This window comes from Pan paniscus, chromosome 20 (assembly GCF_029289425.2).
Source record: "Pan paniscus chromosome 20, NHGRI_mPanPan1-v2.0_pri, whole genome shotgun sequence".
Taxonomy (NCBI): Eukaryota; Metazoa; Chordata; class Mammalia; order Primates; family Hominidae; genus Pan; species Pan paniscus.
In genome coordinates, this window is record NC_073269.2 from 56974701 (window position 1) to 56991253 (window position 16553).

The following is a 16553-nucleotide window of genomic DNA, read 5'->3' on the forward strand; positions in this document are numbered from 1 at the left end:
CACTTTCGTAAATGCTATGTGTGGTTTTTAAATTGAGGTAAAGTTTTTATTGAGGTATGCACAGTGTGGCGTTACAGTTCAATGAGTTTTGGCAAATGCATACTCATGTAATCCTCACTCCTGTAAACTTATGGAAAATTCCCATCACCCGAGAACGTTCTTTTATCCTTATTCCCAATCTGTTTTTTTTTTTTCACTTTTATTTTTGAGATGGAGTCTCACTCTTTTGCCCAGACTGCTGTGCAGTGGTGTGATCTCGGCTCACTGCAGCCTCTGCCTCCTGGGTTCAAGCAAGTCTCCTACCTCAGCCTCCAGAGTAGCTGGAATTACAGGCCCCCACCAACACACCCATCTAATTTTTTTTTTTTTTTGAGATGGAGTCTTGCTCTGTCACCCTGGCTCGAGTGCAGTGGCGCGATCTTGGCTCACTGCAACCTCCACCTCCTGGGTTCAAGTGATTCTCCTGATTCAGCCTCCTGAGTAGCTGGGATTACAGGCACCTGCCACTATGCCTGGCTAATTTTTGTATTTTTAGTAGAGACGGGGTTTCACCATGTTGGCCAGGCTGGTCTTGAACTCCTGCCCACCTTGTCCTCCCAAAGTGCTGGGATTACAGGTGAGCCACCGCACCTGACCCCAATCTGTTTCTATACCTATTCCCCTCTCCCATCCCAGCAACCAGGCCACATTGAATAATTTTGCCTGTTCTAGAATTTCATATAAATATAATCATATAGTGTATCATATTTTGTGTCTGGCTTCTTTCACTCAGAATAATGATTTTGAGATGCATGTATGTTGTTGCTTATATCAATAGTTTATTTCTTTCTGGTGCAGAGTAGCAATCCATTATATGGATATATCACAGTTTGCTTATCCACTCACTTACTGATAGACATTTGCTTCATTTCCAATTTCATTATTATGCATGAAGCTACTATAAACATTCTTAGGGAAGTGTTTTCTATGGCTATTACCTAAATACCTATGAGTAGAATCGCTAGCCATCATGTGGATGTATGCCTGTCTTTCTAAGAATCTGCCAAGCTGTTTTCCAAAATGGTTGTAGCATTTTACCCCCTACCCCCAGCAATGTAGGAGAGTTACAGCTGCTGTAGATATAACCAAGACTTGATGCTGTTATTCTTTTCAATTTTAGCCATTCTGGTAGCTGTATGTCTTTTGAAATGATTCTATATTTTTCAGATACTGGGTGCAACATTCCATATATGACCATTAAATAGAGTATGTTAATCGTATTGTTCAAATTATCTATATACTTATTCAGTCTCCCATCTCCTTGCCCCTCAGTTGCCCCATTCTGCCCCTCAAACTTCCCTCTTTCTACTCCTTGGTCTCTGTAGCTGTCACTCACAGTAGCCCTCTCCACAATTCTCCCCACTAGACTCTAGCTGCAGCAGCCAACTTCTGAGACACATGCAAATTAAAAATTCTTGAAATGCAGTTAAGAAGACAAAAATGAATATAGATCAACTAGAGCTGAATAGTTAAACTAAGCAAGAAAATCTCTACGGTTACCATTTGCTGACCTGACTTTTCAGAAACTGGACAACATCCATGGCACTGGTTTCTCTTAACTATCCAGGGAATGGCCCCTCCCTCTGAAACCCTGTGGCCCTCCTGGTCAAAGCTCCCATTTCCCAGATAGGGAAACTGAGACCCATGGAGGGAAAGCCATTTGTTGGAATCTCTGAATGGAAGGGGAAGCAAGGAGGACACTACAAACAGAACCTGCGCTTCTCTTAGACTTTATTTCTGGATCTAGGGGAAAGGGACAAAAAATGAAAAACCAACTGGTAAGGTTGGGTCAACGTGCCACAAGGGGGCACTGTGTACAGGGAGAGTCTAGGTGGCATTGGACCGCTGGGTCTGAGGGAGGAGGGGCTGGGACCCGGACCTCTGGGTCTGGGGAAGGAGGGGTTGGGGGCCTGGACCTCTGAGTCTGAGGGAGGAAGGGTTGGGGCCTGGACCCCTGGGTCTGAGGGAGGAGGGGCTGGGGGGTCTGGACTCCTGGGTGTGAGGGAGGAGGGGCTGGACTCCTGGGTCTGAGGGAGGAGGGGCTGGGGGGTCTGGACTCCTGGGTCTGAGGGAGGAGGGGCTGGGGGGTCTGGACTCCTGGGTCTGAGGGAGGAGGGGCTGGGGGCCTGTACCCTTGGTCTGAGGGAGGAGGGGCTGGGGGCCTGGACTCCTGGGCCTGAGGGAGGAGGGGCTGGGAACAGATATTCCTGAATTCCTTCCGCAGGATGTATTTGAGGGTCAATTTCATGGGTTCCCAGTCCCCATAGTTAACTGGCCTGGACGGTTTTCTCTATCCACTCAGTGAATTTGCAGAGGTTGGTGTAGACGCCTGGCACGCCAACTTGGCCACACGGGGCTTTTCCGAAAGACACAAGGCCCTGCAAGTACCCGTTGCAGATCAGGGGCCCCCCAGAGTCACCCTGTTGTGAAGAGAGGGAGAGTCAGAATCCGAAACACAGAGAGATGGAAATGGATGTGGGATCAGAAAGGAACTAAATGAGACTGAGAAACAAAGACAGAACCATCATCAATAACAACATAGCCCAGCAACATATCTGTTGGAAGTCCCATTCCAGATCCCTGACTTCATCTAATCCTGCTTCCCGATGTCCTATGTCCTGAATGCTGGCTGCTTCTCTTGGGCTTGTGGTCTGTTTCTGTTTGTCTGTCCCTCCTTCTTTGTCTCCTTTGTGGCTTGTTTATCTGTCTCAGTGTCTCTGCATCTCTTTGTAAAGTCTTTTTTTTTTTTTTGAGACAGAGTCTTACTCTGTTGCCCCAGCTGGAGTATAGTGGTATGATCTCGACTCACTTCAACCTCTGCCTCCCATATTCAAGCGATTCTCCTGCCTCAGCCTCCCAAGTAGCTGGGATTACAGGCGCCTGCCACCATATCCAGCTAACTTTTGTATTTTTAGTACAGACAGGATTTCACCATTTTGGCCAGGCTGGTCTTGAACTCCTTACCTCAAGTGATCTGCCTGCCTTGCCTCCCAAAGTGCTGGGATTACAGGCATGAGCCACCATGCCCAGCCTCTTTGTGGAGTCTTGATTTTTCCTATTTCTCTTCGTGTTTCACCTCTATGAATCTGTGTCACTGTTTCCCTCTGGGTACACAGTTGACCCTTGAACAACCCTGGTTTGAACTGCACAAGTCCACTTATACTTGGATTTTTTCAATAAATACATTAGAAAAATTTTAGGAGAGTTGCAAAAATTTAAAAAAATTCACAGATGAACTGTGTAGCTTAGAAATATCAAAAAATTCCAACAAAGGTATATCATGAATGCATAAAACATATGCATAAATCGACTATTTATGTTATTGGTAAGGCTCCCCGTCAACAGTAGGCTATTTCTAGTCACGTTTTTGGGGAGTCAAAAGTTATAAGAGGATTTTCTGTTGGGTGGAGGTCACCGCCCTCAGGCCCCATGCTGTTGGAAGGTCAACTGCATTTCTATGTGTGTGTGTTTCTGCCTCCCCATGGCTGTTTCTGTTTCTCTCTTCCTTTGCTTCTCTTTATTCCTGTGTTTATTTCTCTGTTTCTCTCAGTTTCTCTCTCTAGTTGTCACTGTCTCCCTGTGTGTCTCTCCATCTCTGCATCTCGCCATGCGGCCCTGTGTGTCTCTGTCTCCCCCTTCTCCACCCTTCCCTGAGTCGCCTGCCCTCCCCTTTCCCGTCTCTCACGTTGCAGGAGTCCTTCTGGTCTTGCCCTCCGCCGGCGCAGAACATGCTGGGGTGGTACAGCGGGTCATAGAGCTTACTGCAGACCTCCTCAGACACCACCGACACGTTCACGCACTGCAGCACGGTAGGCATTCTGCCTGGGACGCAGAGCTCTGGGTCAGCCCCCGCGACGGGGCAGAGGACCCCCTTGAAGAGGGCAGACACACACCCGTGAGCTCACCGTTCGCCAGCAGACCCCAGCCAGAAACGAGGCAAGAGTTCCCCGCGGTAGGGCACTGCAAAGCAATGCTGATGCTCCGGATGGTGTCAGACTCGGACACGGATTCGTCCAACTTGATGAGCATGAGGTCGTTAGCGAGCAAGGGTCTGTTGTACTCTGGGTGCCGTACGGAGAGGCTGGCCTCCACCATCTGGCTCCCTGGCTCTTGGTCGGCCTCAAGACTGTGCAGGCCCAGCCCGATGGTGTAGGAGCTGTGGGCCACGGAGGGCAGGTCAGTTTTGTGGCAACTACATCCTTACCTCCATTCTCATCTTCAACCCCATTCCCATCCCCATCTCCTAACCCCAACCCCACCCTCTTCGCGGAACACCCTAAGAGCTACTTAACCATGGTCTCAAATCCTCATTCACAAAAATTCAGGGACAAGAACTTGCCTTAGTTCACTAGAGACTCAGCACTGGGCTGAGATTTCAAGTCAGGGCTCTCTGAATCCTTCCGAAGCAAGGTTCCCGCCTCCCAGCCCTTCCCTCTGGGCTCCCCGGATCCAGGCTCATTCCGTCCTCCTCCCAGAGCCTTCACCGCTGTTTCCCCCTGAGCACCCCAAGATGAGCCTGATATTAGGCCCCGCCCCCGGACCCAGGCCCTGCCCACTCCCCCTACCTCTGCACTCACTTCTGGAAACAGTGTGCGGCTGACAGCACCCACTGCGGATGCACCAGGACGCCCGAGCAGAACAATTCGTTTTCCATGACCAGTGCCGCCTGCCAGGGCTGCGAGTGCGGGCTGCAGTCCTCGCCGTTTATGATTTGGCTGCAGCTACCAGAGACGAGCGATCCTGAGGGCGGAGTCAGGGATGGGATCGGGACCAGGAGGCGGGCCCAGGGTTCCTGGGGGGTGGGCTTACCGAGCAGGGGCGTGGTCAGAGGTTCAGGAGCAGTCAGGGCTCCTCGGGGCGGAGTCAGGGCTGGGAACGGGCTCAGGAGGCGGGCCCAGGGCTCTTGGGGGAGGGGTTACCGAGCAGGGGCGTGGTCAGGGCTTCAGGAGCAGTCAGGACTCTTCCGGGGCCGAGTCAGGGCTGGGGGCGGGCCCAGGGGGCGGACCCAGGGCTCCTGGGGGTGGGGTTATGGTGCAGGGGGCATGATCGGAGCTTCAGGGGCTGGTCCAGTATATAGGCCTAGGGCTCCCAGGGGCGGTGATCACGGTGCAGGAGCCTGGTCAGGGATTCAGGGTAGTCAGGGCTCCTGGGAGGAGAGTCAGGGCATGGGGGTGGGCTGAGAAGGCGGGATCAGTGCTCCTAGGGTTGGGGTTACAGCGCAGGGGCGCCATCAAGGCTTCAAGAGCTGGGTTATGGCTAGAGGCAGTCTCAGAAGGTGGGACCAGGGCTCCTGGGGCGGAGTCAGGGCTCTGGGGTGAGCTCTGGAGGTGAGACTGGTGCCATCGCGGTGCAAAGCCACGGTCAGGAGGGGTTCAACAGAGGAGTCTAGGCTCACAGCGGTAGGATCGGGTCCTTTGGGGTGAATTAAAGCTCAGGGGGTGGAGTTGTTGCTGGGAGCAAGGATGGGGTCACTTGTCTGCGCAGACCGATGCTCAAAGTCGGTCCTGCGCCGAGTCACTCCTATCCTCTCCCAGCCTTGCCCACAGTCACACCCAGCCACGAGCCCATGCACACCAAAACACCATTTTATAGTCCTGTGAGGTGAGTTCCTTGGGGGTGGGAGAGGGGGATCTCAGGACTGAAGACCCAGGAAGCAGGCGCAGATTCCCAGCAATGGATCACTCCCCAGGAAGCACAATCTCCTGCACCCTCGGCTTCCCCTGTCCCCATATCATCATTACACTGTTGTCACTCCACCAGATATTCAGAGGCACAAACTGTCAGAGTCTCACAGGTACAACCACACACCCAGGCACACTGCCACACACAAATTCACCAGGATACAAGGAGTTACAGGGGCACAGCCATGGGGGACGGATAACACGGTACCGTCTCACAGGCAGCTTTGCAGTCACAAGCAAGAGGACACTGAGTCACACCTGAACATTAACAAACACTGTGCCCCCGAGCACGGACAGACACACACACGCATACTCAGATACCTGCGACACCAAGGATGAGGTACCCCAGGAACCAGCCCCAGGGATTTCCTGCTGTGGCCATCACGTCAGCACCTGGGGATGAGGACTGAGACTTAGCTGTGTCTGGGGATCTTCAGCCCAAGTCTCTCCATCCCTCTCTTTGTCCCTCCCTTTCTTCCCTCTGGGACGTTATTAGGTAGGCAAGAGCCTAGACCATCTACCCCCTCTCCCATCCATGGACCCAGAACCTAGAGAGACAGATTTAGAGACTGAGAGAGAAAAAGAGAGAGAGAGATGGGAAAAGAGAGAGAGAGAGAACTAGGTAGAAAGGAAAGTTTAGAGAAAGCATCTAGCCATCTGTGAATGGCGAGAGATGGTGTCTAGCCACCCACAAATAAGCATGGAGGGCAGACACACAGAGAATCAGAGCCGGAGAGACAGAGTGCTTGAGAGATATCCTCAGAGACAGTCTGAGAGTTAGACATGGAGATATAGATTCAGAGAGACAGAGAGACCCCTAACTAGAGACAGTGACTCCTAACTAGAGACAGTGAGAGATCTGTCTAGAGAGATGTGGAGACAGAAGGCACAGAGGCTGAGAATCCAGCGACATGGAGCTGTAGGGAGAGTTGGATCATGAACACTGCAGGCTTTTAGTGGGGGACCACCAGGCCTCTTACCGGGCCACCTCTGGGCTCCTGGATTCCACTGCTGGGCTGAGCTCCAGCCTGCTGCCTCCCGCAGGGGCCTCTTTGGGGCTTATAAGCATCCTCAGCCTGGGCTGGCCTGCCCCCAGGGGATGTGTTCCAGGGGTCAGGTGCTGCAAACTTCCAGCTCAACTCTCTCAGGCTGCCTCAACTCTGACCAGGCAGTGGTTGGGGGCCCAGAAGGGGCTGGCAGCAGGGTCTAGGGACCCAGGGAGGAGACCCCTGCCCAGATCCTAGACTACACTCTCCTTTCTCTCTCTCTCTCTCTCTCTCATTCTTTCTCTTTTCATGTTCTTATTCTCTCTCATGAGATACCTCTCTCTTGCCTGTATCTCTCATTTTCTCTTTCTCTTCTTCTTTCTTTCTCTCATTCTCTCTCATTATTTTTCTTGTGTTTTCTTTCATTTCCTCTCATTCTCTCCTGTTCTCTCTCATGTTCTTTCTCTTTTTAAATTAAATCTCTCTCTCTCTCTCCCCTCCTCCTTCATCCCTCTCTTTCTGTGCTTCTCCAGCAAATTTCCCCAGGTTCGTATCCAGCCTACATCACGAACTATTTTTGGAACCTTGGGCAAGTGACTGCACCCCTGTGAGCCTGTTTTTCCAACTGTAAAACTGGAGTGACCATTATGCCCCATTTCCCAAGTGGATTCAAAGAGGTAATTCAGGGAAAGGCACACAGTGCCAGGCACATTGTAGGCTCTCGGTGAGCGGGAGAACTAAAAAGTCTTCGCTCAGTGAAAAGCAGCTGAGTGCCTACCACACTCCGAGCTCTGCGGCAGGTGCTGGGGCCACAGGAGGAACCAGCAAAGTCCTCGTCACTGGGGATCGCGTCCTACCCGGGGGCACAGACCATAAAGGAAAACTGCAGGGACCAGCATATAAGGTGGTGGTCGGGGAGACTCAGAGAAGGGGAACATTTAAGCTGAGAGCTCAGGGAAGAGGAGGAGGAGGGTCCCCGCAGCAGGGGCGGTTGCGGGGTGCAGGGGAGAACTTGGCTTCAGCCAGAGGAGGGCAGGGCGGGTAGGAGGGCAGGGCGGGTAGGAGCGCAGACCGGGAACCGGGCGGGCCTGCAGGAGTTTACGTACCAGGATTAAGGAGCTTGGGTTTTACTTAAGTGCAATGGATTTTAAGCACAAGGATGGAGTGACATAATCTTATTTACTTTTTAAAAACTTCCAGCTTGGAGAGTGATGGTGGGGGCGGGGCGGGGGGCAGTGGCAACAGCCCAGGTGGGAGGTGACAGGGTCAAGGGAGAAGAGAGGTGAATGGACACGGGGTCCCCTCTGCATGTGGAGCCAAGTTACTGCCCGATGGATGGAAAGTGGGGGGCCAGGAGCAGAGGGGCCAAGGATGGCATGGAGGCTTGGTCTGTTGGCTTGCGCTCTACGGATCTTGTGGAGACGCATAGGTGCGGGAAGGGGGGTGGGGGGTGAGAGGGTGCCATAGACCGCGGAGGGTGCACGGAGGGGCAGGCCGAGGTCAGGACTGCCGAGAAAGAAACAGTGGGGACTCATCAGGGGAGAGGTGGTGTTTACAGCCACGAGGCCGGGTGAGATCATCCAAGGAGTGGGTGAGTGTAGACCGCGGAGCCGGCGCGGGTGAGCGATGGTGCCCGCAGGTGACCGCGACGAGGCAGGAATGTCTGTGTGTCTCTCTGTCTCTCCTGGGTCTCTAACACTCTTTCTCTCTCCTTCCTTACTTCTTTCCCCCACACCCCACCCCGTGTGTCTGTCTCTCTTTCTCTCTGGCTCTCTTTTCCTCTGCCTCTCTGGTCCCATCTCTGTCTCTCTCCCCCTTGTCTCTGTTTCTCTCACCTGCCAGACTAGAAGCATCCCAAGTGAGACCCTCCCCCAACTCTGTCCTGGGCCCGTGCGCCCCCAGATAACTCTGGGCAGGACGGGACATAGGCTGGGACCACAGAACAGGAAGCCCTGGCAGGTTTCTGTCTCTGTCTCTCTTTTCCCTGTCCCTGTCCCTTTCTCTCTCTGATCCCGTCTCTCTCGCTCTCCCTCTGACCTCTGTCTGTGACCCTCTGATCTCTGTCTGTCTCTGTCTGCCCCTGTGTGTCTCTCTTTCCTCCTGTCTCTGTCTCACCTTGCCTTCTCTCTCTGTCTGTGTCTCCACACCTGTCTCTGTCTCACCTTGCCTTCTCTCTCTGTCTGTGTCTCCGCACCTGTGTCTGTCCATCTTTCTCTGTGTCTCTCTCCTCCCATCTCTGTCTCTGTCTGTCTGTGGCTCCTCACCTGTCTCTGTCCATCTTTCTCTGTGTCTCTCTCCTCCCATCTCTGTCTCCGTCTCTCTGTCTGTCTCCGCACCTGTGTCTGTCCATCTTTCTCTGTGTCTCTCTCCTCCCATCTCTGTCTCTGTCTCTCTGTCTGTGTCTCCGCACCTGTGTCTCTGTCCATCTTTCTCTGTGTCTCTCTCCTCCCATCTCTGTCTCTGTCTCTCTGTCTGTGGCTCTGCACCTTTGTCTCTGTCTATCTTTCTCTGTCTCCGCTTTCCTCCTGTCTTCTCTCATGTTGCTCTGTCTTTGTTTTCCATGCGCTTCCAACACTTCTCCCTTCGCTCTCTTCATTGTGTCTCAACTCAAGTGTTACTTCTTCAGAGCCCTTCCCTGAGCCCTCCCCTAGTCTGATTCAGGGTCTTCACTCCCCTATTTGTTTTTTCATCTTATAGCATCCTACATGCTCCTTTAGAGAATTTGGTACAATGTATACACGTATTATTGTGTGTTTCTTTTTCTTTTTTTTCTTTTTTGTTTGTTTGTTTGTTTCTTTGAGATGGGGTCTCACTGTGTTACCCAGGCTGGAGTAGAGTGGTGCGATCTCTGCTCACTGCAACCTCCGCCCCCCGGGTTCAAGCGATTCTCCTGCCTCAGCCTCCCCAGTAACTGGGATTATAGGTGCCTGCCACCAATTCTGGCTAATTTTTGTATTTTTAGTAGAGATGGGGTTTTACCATGTTGGCTAGGCTGGTTTCAAACTCCTGACTTCAGGTGATCCACCCACCTTGGCCTCCCAAAGTGCTGGGATTACAGGCGAGAGCCACCGCGCCCGTCTTATGTGTTTATTTTTCTAGTAGCTGTTTCTTTCATTAGTGTGGGAGCCCCTTGGGGAAAGGGCTGGTGTCTGTTATGTTCACTGATAAAAACTATTCACTGCAGATGTGTTGAGTGGATGGATAAAGGGAGATACAAAAATAGAGAGAGACAGACAGGAGAGGGAGAGATGAAGGCTGACGGAGAGAGAAAATAACAACAGACAACAATGGTAGCTTACTATTAATTAACCTTTAGAATATGTTAAATTAATTGTGAGGAGGTCAAGAACTTACCATATGTCTGGCCCTCTTCTAAGTATTTTAAATGCAATAACAAATGTATTCCTCAAAAAAATCTAAGAAGTAGATGCTGCTATGAACTTTGTTTGACAGATGAAGAAACTGAGGCACAGAGCGGGTAAGTAGTTTACCAAGGTCACAGAAAGACTGAGGCCAAAAGAGAAGAACAGACAGAGGTGGGTAGATGGAGAGTAGGAGAGAGCTGGGAACACATTGAGAGATGTGGCCAAAAAGATAGGAAGACGCTGAAAGAGAGACACGTCTCAGGAATTAGGAATAATCATCACTTTAAAAATAATAAAATATCAGTTTGGGCACGGTGGCTCATGCCTGCAATCCCAGCACTTTGGGAGGTTGAGGCGGGTGGATCACCTGAGGTCAGGAGTTCGAGACCAGCCTGGCCAACATGGCAAAACCCCATCTCTACTAAAAATACAAAAATTACGTGGGCGTGGTGGTGGGCACCTGTAATCCCAGCTACTTGGGAGGCTGAGGCAGGAGAATTACTCGAACCCGGGAGGCAGAGGTTGCAGTGAGTCGAGATCGCGCCATTGCACTCCAGCCTAGGTAATAAGAGTGAAACTCTGTCTCAGAAAACAAACAAGTAATAATAATAATGATAAAATATCTAACATTTATCTATCACCTCTCTTCTAGTTGTCATGGTAGCAATTTTATACAAGTTAACTAGTTTTAATTTTCATAACTCCCTGAGGTACTCATCATTATTCCCAATGTGATGAAAGAGGAAATGAACGCACAGAGAGGGCAAGCTACTTATTGACGATCACACAGCAAAGCAGCCATGCATGTGGGCTGCCTGACCCCAGAGCCCATATCTTGAGCTGTTATGCCACCTCTCTCTATAAGTCAGGAAACAGAAGCTGAAGCCAAAGGACAGGTGGGCCTTCCTGTAGATACACAGGTCATGGGGGCCCACCCTGGCCCACTATCCATCACCTGAGTCATCTGAGTTCACCCCCACCTGCGGATGAGATGCAGCCTCAGCCAGAGAAGCCAGGGAGTATTGCTGGGGAGGGGAGGGAATGCGGCCACAGACGGGGCCACCCACCCACCGAGAGAGCCCACTCTTACTGTATAACTGGAAGAACAAGCCCCTTCTACCTCCCATCCCCCTGGGGGCTGGCTGAGCCACAAGAGGCATGAATCTCTGGATGCAGTGGTGCCGCTGCACTAAGGCCCCAAGGCAGCCCCAGCCATCTCTGCTGAGGTGCCCAGAGCAGCCCTTAGGGAACTGACCCCTGAGTTTTCCTCAGTAACCTCAGGGAACTCCTGTAGGCTGGATTTGAACAAACCTCAAGGGTGGAAGAAGGCATCACTCTTGCTTTTTTTTTTTTTTTTTTTTTGAGATGGAGTCTCGCTCTGTCGCCCAGGCTGGAGTCCAGTGGTGGGATCTCGGTTCACTGCAACCTACTCCTCCCAGGTTCAAGCAATTCCCCTGCCTCAGCCTCCCGAATAGTGGGGATTACAGGCACACACCACCACACCCGGCCCATCCTTGCCTTTTATTCAATAACATAAGGCTACCTTGGGGCAGATTGTATTACACAAGAAAAGTCTTTTCCTTCCTTAGTATGGACGATAGGATATTCAGTAGGAAGAAAACTCAAAAGTCCTGGTGTGAGTGGCTCCTTTTCCTGCTCCGGTCTCAAGAGGAGAGAGGCTGGGACTGAATGGTGCAATCCTGGGATCTCCTCCAGAAGTGGGGAGGATGGAGAGACGGACTTTGGGAGAAGGAAAGATGGAGCTCACTCCAGCATGAGGGAGGTGCGGGGAGGCAGAGAGAACACAGCCCGTTTGCCGGTAAGATGGGAGGATGGCTGTGGGCTGGGGGGACAACTCTGGGGAGGATCTTCTAGCCACTCTGCAGCAGCAAGTAGAAGAACCCCAGTAAATAATAAAGGAGGGCTGGGCACAGTGGCTAACGCCTGTAATCCCAGCACTTTGGGAGGCTGAGGCAGATGGATCACTTGAGCTCAGGGGTTCGAGGCCAGCCTAGGCAACATAGCAAGACCCCGTCACTACTAAAAATAAATTAGCCAGGCATAGTGGTGCACGCCTGTCGTCCCAGCTACTCAGGAGGCTGAGGCAGGAGGAGGATCGCTTGAGCCCAGGAGTTCAAGGCTGCCGTGAGCCAAGATCACACCACTGCACTCCAGCCTGTGAGAGCAAAAACAAACAAACAAGGCTGGGCATGGTGGCTCACGCCTGTAATCCTAGCACTTTGGGAGGCCAAGGCGGGTAGATCACCTGAGGTCAGGAGTTTGAGACCAGCCTGGCCAACATGTCGAAACCCCGTCTTTATTAAAAGTACAAAAAATTAGCCGGGCTTGGTGGCGCATGCCTGTAATCTCAGCTACTTGGGAGGCTGAGGCACGAGAATCACTTGAACCCAGGAGGTGGAGATTGCAGTGAGCCAAGATCATGCCACTGCACTCCAGCCTAGCGACAGAGTGAGACTCTGTCTCACACACAAACTCACCAAAAAAAAAAAAAAAAAAAAAAAAATCACCCCAAAACCCCACAAAAACCAAAGGAGCAGAAGTTATGATGGTGGCCTCATTAACCAAGGGCCTGGGCATCCCCCATTTTTCTAGCAGCAACCAAGCTGAGTCATCAGACATCACTCTACAGAAGAAGGAGGATGGATGGGACCCCAAAGTAGCTGTGACATTTCTTGCCAGGCAGATGGGGACAGGGGCAGTGGGCCTGGAGCAGACTGAAATCAATTAAGATCTAATTGTGCAGGCCATAGTGGGCAGGTGTGGTCAAGGGACTAGCTTTTAAATTTTATTTAGGGTTTTTTTTTTTTTTTTTTTAGATGGAGTCTTGCTCTGTCGCCCAGGCTGGAGTGCGGTGGTGTAATCTCGACTCACTGCAACCTCCACCTCCTGGGTTCAAGTGATTCTCCTGCCTCAGCCTCCCGAGTAGCTGGGATTACAGGCACACGCAACCACACCTGGCTAATTTTTTTGTACTTTTAGTAGAGACGGGGTTTCACCATGTTGGCCAGGCTGGTCTCGAACTCCTGACCTCAAGTGATCTGCCCACCTCGGCCTCCCAAAGTGCTGGGATTACAGGTGTGAGCCCCTGTGCCTGGCCTTATTTAGTTTTAATTAATTTAAATGTAAACACCGACACTTGATTCAGTTATTGGGAGAGTTTTAATTAAGTATGTTTGGAACAACCTGGGTGCGTGAATCATCTTTTTCAACTCTAAACTTTCTGGGCTCTGAATGCAGATCAAATATTTCTGAAAAAACTTGGCATCCAAATTGCGATGTGCTGGGAGTGTAAGTATATACACTGGATTTCGAAGAACTGGTGTGGAATAAAGAATGTAAATTCTCTTACTGATTTTTTTTACATTGGTTACATGTGGAAATGACAAGTTTGGATATATCAAGTTTAATATGTTACTAAGATTAATTTTACCTGTTTCTTTTTCCTTTTTAAATTTATTTATTTATTATTATGTTTTATTTTTGCAGAAACAGGGTCTCACTAGTTGCTTAGGTTGGTCTTGAACTCCTGGGCTCAAGTGATATGCCTGCCTCAGCCTCCCAAAATGTTGGGATTACAGGCGTCAGGCACTGCACCTGGTCCAGGTTTCTTCTTAAATGTTCCCTCCTGACCACCTGTCTAGAATGGCTCCATCTCTTTACCCTGATTTTATTGTTATCAAGTATGTAAGTCTGTATTCATTTCATTTCCCATTGCTGCCGGAGTAACTACCACACACTCAGTGGCTTAAAACAAAAAAAGATGCATCCGCTTACAATTCCAGAGGTCATAAGTCCAAAGTGTCTAAAGTGGGCTAAAGTCAAAGTGTCAGTAGAACTGATTCCTTCTGGAGGCTTCAGAGGAGGCTCTGTTTCCCCCTTGTTTCCAGCTTTAAGATGTCACCTGCATACCTTGGCTGGTGGCCGCATCCTCCATCTTCAAAGCCAACAGTCGCCTGCATCATCCTGACCTCCGCTTCATGTACTCACCCTCCTTCTCTGACGGACTCTTCTGTCTCCCTCTTATGGGTGATCAAGGTGATCTTTGTGATCACCTGGAGCCCCCTCGGGTAATCCAGGATAATCTCCTCATCTCAAGATCATCCACTTAATCCGTCTGCAAAGTCTGTTCTGCCACATGAGGTCACATATGCACGGGGTCGGGGGATTGGGACATGGACATCTTTGGAGAGGGGGCATTATTCTGTGTACTCAAAAATCGCGGCATATTCAGTGATTTGCTCGTTTATTGTGCCTGCCTCTGCTGGACCGTAAGCTCCATGAGGAACAAAACATGAACCTGTCAGGGTCACCATTGTATCCCCAATGCCAGGGACGATGCCTGGCACATAGTAGTTGATCAGTAAACATTCACTGAGGACTGGCCTGGTGCGGTGGCTTATGCCTGTAATCCCAGCACTTTGGGAGGCCGAAGTGGGCAGATCATGAGGTCAGGAGATCGAGACCAGCCTGGAGGACACAGTGAAACCCCATCTCTATCAAAAATACAAAAAATTAGCCAGGCGTGGTGGCGGGCGCCTGTAGTCCCAGCTACTCAGGAGGCTGAGGCAGGAGAATGGCGTAAACCCAGGAGGCAGAGCTTGCAGTGAGCCGAGATCGCGCCACTGCACTCCAGCCTGGGCGACAGAGCAAGACTGTCTCAACAAAACAAAACAAAACAAAACAAAACAAAACAAAACAAAACCATTCACTGAGGACAAATGTTCCAAGGACAGAAAAATTCATGCTCTTATGAACAAGTGATTTACAGTAACAGAAACCGTTTGGAAATTGGCATTGCGTTTTACACTGATTAAGAGACGGACTCTGGAATACACACTGTCATAGTTCAAATCTCTGCTCTGCCATTCACTAGCCGGGCAACCTTAGGCAGATCGTACTGTCTCTGTGCCTCGATTCCTTATCCGTGAAATGGGGATAGTTACAGTAGTTGTCTCATAGAATGTTAGAAGGATTAAATGAATGAGTACATACAAGGCAGTTAGAACTCTGCCAGGTGCAAAGGAAGTGCTTCATAAGCGTTAGCTTTCATTGTCATTATTAATATTATTCTGCAAATGATATTTAACAAAACATGATGCAAACCCAAGCATAGGGGATTCGTTTGTAGTTCCAAATAGATTAAACATCTCAGGAACACTTTGGAAGATTCTTATTGTCTCCACCTTGAGCTCACCATGAACTCAAGGAGCGAGAGAATACAGTCCATACAAGTTGTGAATCCTGAAAATCTGAGACAGGTCTCAGATTTTTCAGAAAGTTTATTTTGCCAAGGTTGATGACGTGTGCCCGTGACATAGCCTCAGGAGGTCCTGACGACGTGTGCCCAAGGTCAGCAGAGCACAGTTTGGTTTCGTACATTTTAGGAAGACATGAGACATCAATCAACATATATAAAATGAACATTGGTTTGGTCTGGAAAGGTGGGACAACTCGAGCGGGGAGGGGGCTTCCGGGTCAAAGGTAGATAAGAGACAAACGGTTGCATTCTTTTGAGTTTCTGATTAGCCTCTCCAAGGAAGGCAATCAGCTGTGCATTTATTTATTATTATTATTATTATTATTTGAGATGGAGTCTTGCTCTGTTGCCCAGCCTGGATTGCAGTGGCGTGATCTTGGCTCACTGCAACCTCCACCTCCCAGGTTCAAGCAATTCTCCTGCCTCAGCCTCCCGAGTAGCTGGGACTACAGGTGCCCGCCACTAAGCCTGGCTAATTTTTTTGTATTTTTAATAGAGACAGGGTTTCACCATGTCAGCCAGGATGGTCTCAATCTCCTGATCTTGTGGTCTGCCCGCCTCAGCCTCCCGAAGTGCTGGGATTACAGGCGTGAGCCACCGCACCCCGGCCAGATATGCATTTATCTCAGTGAGTAGAGGGTGGGTTTGAATAGAATGGGAGTCTGGTGGGCTCTAAGCAGTGCCCAGCTGGACTTTTCCCTTTAGCTTAGTAATTTTGGGGGCCCCAAGATTTATTTTTCTTTCACGAACTCATTTCAAAACTGAGTCTGGATTTCATTCTCCTAGCTTGACAAATTCAGCTGCCAAATTGCTGATTAAAAGCAGATTTCCTTCTTAAAGAGGAAAGCCATGGTTTTTTTTCTGAAAGGAGAGGAGAGAGCCTTATCATTTCTGTTTCATAAAAGGAAACTTTCATGAACTGCTTCCTGGCTCCTCTGGTTATGGAGTGAAATTCATTGCAATTTCTTAGGATCTCTACCCGGGCCACCCACAGAGGGCTCTTGAACAACATGCAGGCTGCAGACACATCTGGCCTGTCTCGTAGAGTCTGGACTTTTTTGTTTGCTTGTTTGTTTGTTTGAATGGATCACGAGCATTAAAAGGTCAAGAGATTGCAAGTTTCTCTTGAAAAGGCCACGGTATCAGTCAATATCACGCCTGCATTCCCACGTGGCCATAATCCAGCATCAGCAGGTGCTGAGTG

The 16553-nt window shown here is 50.2% G+C and overlaps 1 protein-coding gene across 1 annotated transcript; it reads right to left on the reverse strand.

Moving 5' to 3' along the window:
• Nucleotides 1-1482: 1482 nt before the first annotated feature.
• KLK4 (kallikrein related peptidase 4) lies at nucleotides 1483-6102 on the reverse strand. Its single transcript, XM_055102864.2, has 5 exons — nucleotides 6042-6102; nucleotides 4617-4941; nucleotides 3945-4195; nucleotides 3725-3861; nucleotides 1483-2459 (listed from the first exon to the last, which is right to left on the reverse strand). Exons 1-5 carry the CDS (start codon nucleotides 6100-6102, stop codon nucleotides 2307-2309), a joined length of 927 nt encoding a protein of 308 aa, XP_054958839.1. The 3' UTR covers nucleotides 1483-2306.
• Between the last annotated feature and the right edge of the window lie 10451 nt (nucleotides 6103-16553).